At 41.5% G+C, this 9,925-nt stretch overlaps 1 protein-coding gene across 1 annotated transcript; it reads right to left on the bottom strand.

The window, feature by feature from the left end:
* Positions 1-738: 738 nt before the first annotated feature.
* NOL8 (nucleolar protein 8) lies at positions 739-9,382 on the bottom strand. The gene is given in 13 exon segments (XM_062500583.1): positions 739-1,190; positions 1,406-1,680; positions 2,220-2,303; positions 2,821-2,965; positions 3,334-3,418; positions 3,722-3,841; positions 4,171-4,287; positions 4,566-6,467; positions 6,778-6,846; positions 7,720-7,867; positions 8,171-8,249; positions 9,031-9,093; positions 9,236-9,382. Coding segments are annotated over 13 exon segments (3,678 nt in total). The 5' UTR covers positions 9,375-9,382.
* Positions 9,383-9,925: the final 543 nt, after the last annotated feature.

Below are 9,925 nucleotides of genomic sequence, written 5' to 3'. Positions count from 1 at the left end.
GAAAAATGAAAGGCAGCAGCAGCAGCAGTTTACCTGAACTTGCTGAAATCTAAACAGCAGTGAAATAGCAGCTGTTTCATTAAAAGCTCAGCACCAGGGTCCCACATCTTCCCTCAGAACTGATGCCTGCTAAGCACTGAGGGTCTCCCTCCATTTTAAAAACACTCTGTAAATCAGATGGCCTGGAAGATTGCAGTATACTAAGATTATATATTTGCCTGTAAGGATCGAAAATGTCTAGGTGACCGGTGTCAAATGACTGATTTTTTTTGTAAGCTCTAAAATTCCAGCTACCTAGTAGCCAATTACCTGAAGGAAAAGAAAAGAAAGCCAGAAAGTTGTTCAGCTTTTATTTTACCAGGACTTTCTCACAGGATTGATTCTATCACAACTCGAACCACAAGGAAGGATGGCAAATTTGGACACAAAGAGATTCGTAAACAGGCAGCACTTTTTCCTCCTCACTGAATTCCAGTAACAGTTTAAAATGACAAATTACAAAAGATGGTGAAGAGCTTTTGTCATACCTCTTAGGCGTTCATCATCTCTAGAGAAGAAGAAAAGTCTAGGATTTTCTGGGTGTGGTAAAGAAAGAAACCTAGACAAGTACAGAGAGACCTTAGCATCTTAAAAGGTACTATCAAATTCCATGAGCACGAGTTAATAAAGGTGTAGTGTTTCAGAGAAATGGTATACATTGAAGAGCTTTATCCCATAGGAACCAAACAGAGCCTACTATTAAAAAAAAAAACCCAAACAAACACCCTTTTTAAAAGAAAAGTGACTGTGTCTTTGGCATTTGGCCAAACTCACTTTGGGGTTGGTCAGACCAAAACAGCCCAGTTCATTTCTGGTGCTCAACTTGTCTCTTTCCATATTCCACTTCACACCAAATGGGCTGCTGGGAGGTTGAACCCTGTGCAGCATGAATGGTTTTCCAAGATGACTTTCATTGCTCAGAGGTGTGCAATGTCACTTTCCCGTTCCCTGGGTGCTGCTGTCAATATTCCCACAGCATCCAATTACTACAGGCAAGTAGACAACAAATATAAATCAAACTTGCATTTCTTGGTCCTTTTCACTTTCCGACGTCTCAGGCTCATCATCATCCTCAGAACTGCTGTCTTGGAAACGTGGATCCTCTTGCCATGTGACTTTCACCGGTTTTCTTGTTCCAAGCAAGTAAGGCTCTGCAATAACAACACCAAAAAAAGACAGATGATAGCCAAAACCAGATTATCTCTCTACTTGCCAGGAAAACTTCCTCCTTTCAAGTGAAATACTTCTACTGGAGAAGACAGATTTAGGAAGGACAGAATCTTCTCCCCCCAGATGATTTGAGCTATATTTCTGCTCCAGTATTTTCCACTTTGTTCTAGGGATCTCTTATGTATTCTGCTGTTACCTGCTTTGACGCTCAACTCCTCCGTGTCTCCAAAGAAGGAAAACATGAAAGCACTCGACTCCTGAGCTGCATTGTTGTCAGGCAAAGGTCCCGAGGGGTCCTCTGGGGCAGAGTTCTGCATATCCTCTTTGTCCCAGGGTATTTCCACAGTCTTTTCTGGTTTGTCCTTTAAAGGTCTAAATAAGTCTTTTAAATCAGCAGCAATGTCATAATAGATCTCTTCGGATACTTGAGGCAGGGTTTTGCTCTCTTCTTTCGTCTTTCTTTTGGCTTTACTGAAATAAGATTGTTCAAGGATAGCAATGCAGCACACCTCCTTTGCAAAGGCAGCTTCCCTAAGAGCCCCCTTGCTCTTCATGTCTCCCTAAACACATCCAGGACCATTAAGGAGTGATTCACTTTCAGGGCTAAGCAGTGGGGAAATATCTGGGGTTAGAGTCTAAAGACAGGAAGCAGTGTCCTTTTTAATTAGCCACCTCCTCAAGTGGCTTTTCACTTCATACACGGTATCAAAGAAGTCAAGGTATTTAGTACAGATTTCTAATGCTTTTGTTAAAGTCCCTGAACTGACCTCTCACATGTTCAGTAAGGACAGAAAATGGCATGCAGAAGAGAGATGGATTAGAAAGGAAAAATGACACCACATGCTGGTTTTAGGAATCAGAATTTGTAGTACATCTTAATTTTCACAACCACATAGAGAACTAAATTGATATCAGTGCAATCTGCATAGTTTCAAACCGTAGTCTCTTTCTATAACCAACTTTCCATAGGAAGAAACAACATAATTGTAGTTACCAAGCTGTGCTATTACCTCTCCTTTTCTGTAGCAGTTGGTTTCCTTTCAAAAACTGTGTGGTCTTCTCTTGTTGGATCATAACGGAGGGCATTAATATCTCTATAAAAATAGAGAGGAAAAGAAACACCATTTATATTCTAAATGCCAAACTGAAAGCTACTTCAAACTTTCACAGTCAGATTGAAATTCACATTGATTTTTTTAACAATTAGCTGTAAATTGATCAAAAATTTTACTAGCAGTTAGAGAGTACTCTCTAGTCAGTGTCTGGGCCAGGAAACCTACAAGCAGAAGTGGATTAAATCTAACTGTCGTGTTTCAGATAAAATATAGCCCTCACTTGTGTGTTATGCAGTGAGTTTATACCCACACCTGATAATCTCTTGAGGAGCTACATAAATACAGCTATCCATATAGATGTAGAGATACTTCTTCTAGTACCAAACACTGCATGAATTCAAATAGTCTAAAGGAGCAGAAAACCCAAAACAACACAGCAAGAACCCTTTATGCCCATCTTCCAAAATTCAAAGATCTCAGGGTCTTTCAGCTTCCTTCCTAAAACACCTTAGCCTTCCTAAACCTCCTTTTTTTACTGATAGTGGATGATTCATACTTGAATTTCTTCACAGTCATGGCTGTTTTATTTGGCTTGGGCTGCTCCAGGTTCATATTCAGGATGCTTCCCAGTATTTGCAAATTTTTCTTTTTCTCTGCAGCAAGCTCCTCTTCTTCACCTGCCTTCAGGCTGTTTGTCTCTGCTAAGGGAAAAATAAATACATTCTGTTTTCTCTGCTAAGCCTATAATGTGGGATGCATAATATTTACTACAGTACTAGAAGAGCTCACATCTGTGAACACGTAATTTCCTTTATCTTGAAGGTACTTAAAGGTTTTTTTCTTAAAGGTTTTCTGCCTTGCACTGTAGAAAACCTTTCATTAGAAATGTCACAGGCATCTATTTCATGGCAAAGTCAGAGCATGTATTTAACCTGTGCCCTGCTTACATCACACAATTGTGCAACTCCTTTGCCACTGACAGATGCTCTACACAAGATCCCAGTAAAACAAGAAAGGCTGTTGAAAGGCTCTATGGCTACCAGTAACCAGGAAATGTGATCAGCTTTACCTTCTTCCTCACTGTCACTCTCAAGGAATCGAGCATCCATGCGGAACCTTTCATCGGTGCCAAAGCGGGATTGCAGCTGCAGGAGCTGAACAAATGAAAGAGAGGCTATTAAACACTGGAGAAGAAAATCATCATACAGTAACCTTTTTTTATTATTATAACAATGGCAATATACACCTTACCTTTAGCTTTTGATGCCTTTTCCAGCAGTTTCTTTGTATACAAAGACAACAATGTCAGAGAAATTCCTACCGCTCCCCACCATATATTATGTCCTTCAATTTTAAGCTCATAAAAAAAATATTCAGCAAGAACGAAAAGATGTTCTTCTGAAATGGTCTTATGGAGACCTAGAGGAAAACTAAATTACAGTAATGATTTCACTCACTTTTTCACCAGCTCTGCCTTCAAACTGGGGCTTAATTTTGAATCGCTCATCGTCCGTGTCCTCTTGCTCATCTTCACTGCTATCAAACAGTCTCCCCGAAGGTTTGGGAGCTGACTTATCCTTTGTTACACAAACAGAAAAGAAGAGAAAAGCAGCTGTTCACATAGTTTGAGCACATACATCAGTACCAACTTCCTTCACGTGCTCTCCAGTTTAGCTGAAAAGGTAGATTTCTTGCACAACCAGCTCCCTTCCTGATCCATATGCTTCAAATCTTACTCTGTCCACGCACCTTGTACAATTCTGCTTTACAGTTATGACTGTTCAGTTTTACCATAGGCAAAATACCCATGCAAAGGGCAACTCAGGTGTTACAATACGAGACAGTTCTGTATAAAAATTCAACTTTCTGATTATGTCACACTGATTTTTTTCCTAGTAGCACTTACTTCTAGATGCCCATTTCCCAAACTTGCATCTTTTTTCAACATCTCATTCACTTCAGCTTCCTCCTCCACGTCAGAATCAAATATGATGTGTTTGTGCTTTCCTGCTGGCTGCCTATCCTAGGAAAGAGTCAACTGTCAAGTCAAACAAATCAAACACTTGCTGCACTCAGACACAACTATCTGAAAGACACATCCATGACACAAAAAGAGGAATCTGCTATTCCTCTTGCAACTCTACAGATACTCCAGGGAGGAGGTATGCAGCATTTTGTATACTCTCAAAAGAAAACTGGTAATCAGAAATTCCAGACTATGATTTTAAAACATCTTAGTCCACATGTATTAATTACCCTCTTCCTTGTACTGTAGATTATTCAGGCAGAAGTTGTAATTACCAGATTTGAAAGAGCTCCTTGAATGAGTTTCTTCTGTAATTCCCTCTCTCTGTGTCTCTCTTCCAGAGCTGCCAGCCTTCTCTGATTGTCCTGGAGCTGTTTCTCTTTTGTACTGGGCGACTTTGAGGCAGCAGCACAAAGCCAAAGCTCCTTATCTTCCAGAAGACTTGTGTTCTCATTCCCACCTTTATTATCTTCACAGTCTGGATTTCTTTTGCTTGTATTCTTTAATGTTTTGGAAAGTTTTGGGCTCTTCAGCTGCTGTTTAACGTGCTCCTGGGCCCCTGCAGCATGTCTGTCCATGTGACTGCTCCCATCATCCTGATCAGTACTGGCAGCAGCAGCTCCGTGCTGTGAATTTTGGTCTTGCAGAGAACTCACACGGTTGTTTTTCTCTTGCAAATGAGGCCCAGGACCAGGCTGAAGTCTCTGACCTGCTGAGGAGGCAGGAGCTGACAGTTCATCATGCTGCTCACAAGGCACTTTGTGTCTCTTTCTGCCGCTGACTTCAAGTGAACACAAGGGATGGTTCTTTGGCTGATTTTTAGAGGACTCCTTCCCACAATAAGATGTACAAGCTTCAAGTTCCAAACTTTGTACAGACTTCTTCTTTAACCCAGCGCTGTCCTTACTTAACTCATTTACACAAAGGGAGCCCATTCCTCTAAAGGGCTGATATTTCAAATGTGAATAATTTTGTCGCTTGGATCTTTCCTCAACAGCATCCTCCTCCCCTGCTAAAATATCAGCCAGCACATCTTCAGGACAGATGGGCTTTTTTTTAACCGCAGGGTGAAATTTAGGAAGTTTTGGTTTATTTACAGTATTATCCTTGGGATTATCTTCAGTACTGGACTGACAAGGACTCTGTTCACTGCCTGACCCCTCTGCAGGTGTCCCAGTGTTTTCTGTAGCCAATGCTTTTAAGTCATCCAAGGTAAGGTCTAAGTGGTAACAGTTTTGCATCATAGACTCATAATCAGAGCTGAAGTCAGACTCCCCTTGCTCAGACTCTGAACAAGAGCTGTCCCTGTCACGTGCCTCTGTTGCACTGTTGGCTGCCGTACTCTGCAAGGCAGGAACTCTGGATTTTTTAATTTTCCCTTTCCTTTCAATGTGTTCTTCTTTTAAACTGTGAGTTTTTGGTGAGGAGCCATTTACCAAACCACTTTTTTTTTTAGTTAACGTTTCTTTATTTTTCACCTTCCCCTGTTTAGAGTCTTCTGGAGTTTTACTTTCAGCAATAATTTCATCTGTATCTGCTGAATCATAACCATTATCACACTCCATAGTCTCTTTCTCTTTGTCACTTCCTTTGATAGCTTTCTTCATGGCACCTGAATTGCTTAAGGACCAGTGGCTACTGTATTTTAATTCAAAATTATCCCCAACAATTTCCAAGTGCTCACTTTCAGTCTCAACATTTTCAGCTTTCTGTCTTTCTGTCTCTTTCTTTACCATTGCTCTGATCTCCTCTTCAGAATCAATGTCACTGTCAGAAACACTGGTATTATTTTTGGCTGTAACTCCATGAGCATTGCTTTGATCCAATAATAAACCTCTCCCTGGTATTTTCCCATCCAGTCTCCTTGCTGGAGGCAATTCCGACTCCTCACTAGGTTTGGGTTTTGATCTTTGGCTGAGCTCTGGTGGGTTTGTGTGTTTTGGATGTGATGGGCACCCAGAGGACAGAGCTGCTCCATTCAGGGCCTCGCTGCCCAGCTGCCTCCGTTTCTCCGGTGGTTTTCTCATCCCAGGGAATTCCCCTCGCCGCTTCCTGGCCACGCTGTCATCTCCCCCTTCCAGGTTCCAGGTGAGCTGGGATACAGGAGCTGCATGTGCCAGGTCTGCCTCCAGCTTCCTCAGGTTGTGGCAATACTTCGACGGGTCGTATTTCACCACGTTAGCCTGAGTTAAGGATCTGAACAACCCAATTCTTTCAGCAGACTCAGGGATTTATGAACAGGCTGAATTCTGCACAAAAGGACAGCAAAGAATCCTTTTTCATGTCACGACCACAAGACTTTAAGCAACTGAGTGCAATGTAAAACAGTTGTTCAAGTCACACCAACTTAACTGCAGGATTTACTTGGGGGAGTCAGTAAATTAAGCCTGACTGGAGTAAAAATTAGGATTATCAAGCAACTGTTTTCCCATATGACAAAAGAAGAAAGGGAATTGTGTTCAAAGCCAAACAATCAGAAAAGGATATTTTATTTTTTTGTTGATTCCTGAGGTGCAGGATAGGCAAGACTCTGCCAAATTTTCCAACAACCCATTTCTAAAAGAAAAGAAAAATAATGTGTTAAAAAAACCCCCAAAAATAAAACCCAGAGTGTAGAAGAAACTCTGGAATAAAACAAATGTTTATTCTTGAATAACAAAAACCACTAATAACGAACCACATGTGACCAATTCTGTTTTCTTTATTCTTTCTAGTGAGCTCTACCATGCAACTTGGCCAGCCTCCTCAAAAATTAAACAAACCAAAAAACTAAATTTCAACAGCCTACAAGTAAAGTGTGATAATAAAGAACTAAATTTCTTTACAGGTGCTGTTTTTAATGCAAGCTTTCTGGTTTATGAATTAACAATGGTACCTACAAAGACAGTATCACTATTCTTTTGGTCTTTTCCCCCTTTTCACCAAAACAAAAAAAAAATTAAAAATCCGTTCAAAACCATTCTGTGCTTAGCAAACAGTTTTGAAAACTTTGTAGTAAATATAATTTTGTTGCCTAAATTTGTGAGTGACTTTATTCTTACTTTTGTTAGCATGTGCAGACCCTGATCCCAAAGCCCAACCCAGCCACCAAAAGTTACGTGATGCATAGAAATGCACCAGGGAATCACACCTGCCCTTTAGAAGCTTTTAAGGGTGACACAACCGTATTCCCAATACAAATGAGGAACAAAGCATTTCCTCAGTTCACACGGCAAGAGTGGGCTGCATGACCAGGATTATTTCCAGTCATTGCAAGGAATGACAGGAGCCTTTCCATGTCTACACACGAGGTATTTCCTCAGAGTACTTTTCACAGCTCAAACTGTAACTCTCAATAAACTTCTTTACACGAAGCATAAACTTGGCATGGATTTAGATGCAATGAGCTTGCTTTTTGTTGTTTTCTCTTCTACATCTACTCCACCATACCTTATGATCTGGTACTTCTGTACCTGGCACAGCTCTCATGTGGAAATCCACAACGCCCGTCTTTTTCAGTGATTCCAGCAGACACGTTTGGTCATTTCTCTGCTGTTTTTCTTTTGGCAGCTTTGCTTCCTCCCTCTCCGTGGCCAGCCTGCACCAGAAAGTACATCACACATGGAAAAAGGTGTGCCCAGGTGCAGAACTGGAGCTGGCAGTGATTCCCCTCCCACAGAACAGCAACCACTCACTACTCAGGGAATTAACACCCATCACCTTTGAGGGAATACTGATGCACAACATGTTACAGCATCAAACATAAATCAACAGCCCACGGAGATAACAAAAACTGAAACGGTAAGAGCATACAAGATGAAAGCACAGCCATAATATTATCAGATAAGGAGAATAAAGGTAGTTTTAGAAACAACATACATTTGAAAAAATTGGTTTCTACCTGTGCAAAAAGCTTTCTTTGGCCAACTCAATTTGCAGCGTCCCCCCTTTCCATTTTGTTTTATTTAAAACTGACATACCTGTAAAATAAAGAAATGGGAAATGAGTATTTTCTACATCAAAAAAAAAGAACATCACAGACCTCACCAGGCCTCCTTCTATGACAGCCTGTGGTTCCCTCAGCATGACCTTATACCTGATTGCTCACTTGGGTTAGAATTGTATCTGAAGGGGCCAATATCCAAATCTTAAACCAGAAAGTTTACATCCAAAACTGAAGTTCTCACTTCAAAAGTGCCTAATGGCATCAGTTCCCAGATCCAGTGGCACATTGCAAAAGAAGCTTTATATCAGCTCATCTTCTGGGATCCTCTCACATTTCAATTTCAGTGTTTTATAGACCTGATGAAAGCATTTAAAGCATATTTTCTTTTCATAAAAGGTTTAGAACAAACAAACAGGGTGTCCAGAGAAGCTGTGGCTGCCCCTGGATACCTGGAAGTGTCCCAGGCCAGGTTGGACAGGGCTTGGAACAACCTGGGATAGTGGAAGGAGCCCCTGCCATGGTAGGGAGGTGCAATGAGATTATCATTAAGCCCCCTTCCAAGCCAGACCATTCTATGAAAATGAAACTCACAAATCACCTGCTTCAGTCACAAGGAATCTTTTCAATCTGTTTGCAGCAATTTCTGAAAACTTCAGCAAAGCAGCTTCCATAAAACTACAGCTTAAAGCAAATAAAATCAACCTGACAAGAGAATGAAAGAGGCTCTACCATGACCACAACTGAATGTGACAGCAAATTATCAGCAAAGTAACTTGGCTCAAAAACATAACTAAGGAAAATAAAAAAGTACTTACACTTTTTCAGATCTGCATCAGAAATGTTGACACTGATGTAAGCAAAAGTTTTCGTAGGATTCCCTGATCAATGACAAACAGTAGGTTACATTCTATGTAGTTTCTTCATTTCCTTTGAAACTGAAGTGCCTCTAAAGCAAAAATTACATTCCATGTTCCAAATAGAAAAGCAAATAACTTTTAAAAGATGAAAGAAAACTGTTACCTTCATCATCTTTTCTCGTAATAATCTCTGCCTCCAAAACACGCCCAAACTTGCCAAATCTTTCTTTCAGCTCAGCCTTGGAAACTGTATGGCCAAGACCTCCAACATACAAACGTTTGGAAACCTGTTCCTTCTCCATGCTATGAAGTCAAGGTGTCACACCCTGAACACACACTCTGTTCCTCTGCAAGGAGACAAAACAGTTCAGTGACATTCACAGAAATGAATGTGATTATAATAACGAATTAGGGACAAATAAGCGTATTAAAAAGCCACGAAAAACCTTACGAGCAGAGCACTCCTTTGATAAGCAGTAGGTAACACGCTCTGTTCCAGCGCAGCGACAGCAAACCTCGCGCTGCCGCAGGAAATCAAGGTTCAGGCATTGGGCTTTTTTTAAAACCGTGAACGATGTAACTGTATGCGCCAGAATAAGCGCAAATGGCTCTTCACAACATAACCCAGGAGTTCCCTATGGAGGGAACGCGAGCCGCCCACAGCCAGACCCCCTCTCCTCGCGGGAGATGTCGAGGGACCCCCGGCCTGAGGGACCCGGCCCCGCCACCCCCGGAGCTGCCCCCGGCCCAGCCTCACCGCCGCCATGTGCCAGCCTCGCAGCGCCACCACTTCACCTTCCCCCTCGCCACTCTTCCCATCCCTCACTCGAGAAAAAGGGTTCCGCCTCCTGGT

Source organism: Cinclus cinclus, chromosome 12 (assembly GCF_963662255.1).
Source record: "Cinclus cinclus chromosome 12, bCinCin1.1, whole genome shotgun sequence".
In the NCBI taxonomy this organism is placed as follows: Eukaryota; Metazoa; Chordata; class Aves; order Passeriformes; family Cinclidae; genus Cinclus; species Cinclus cinclus.
The sequence above is the reverse complement of the archived record's forward strand: the minus strand, read 5'-3'. Positions and strand labels throughout refer to the sequence as shown.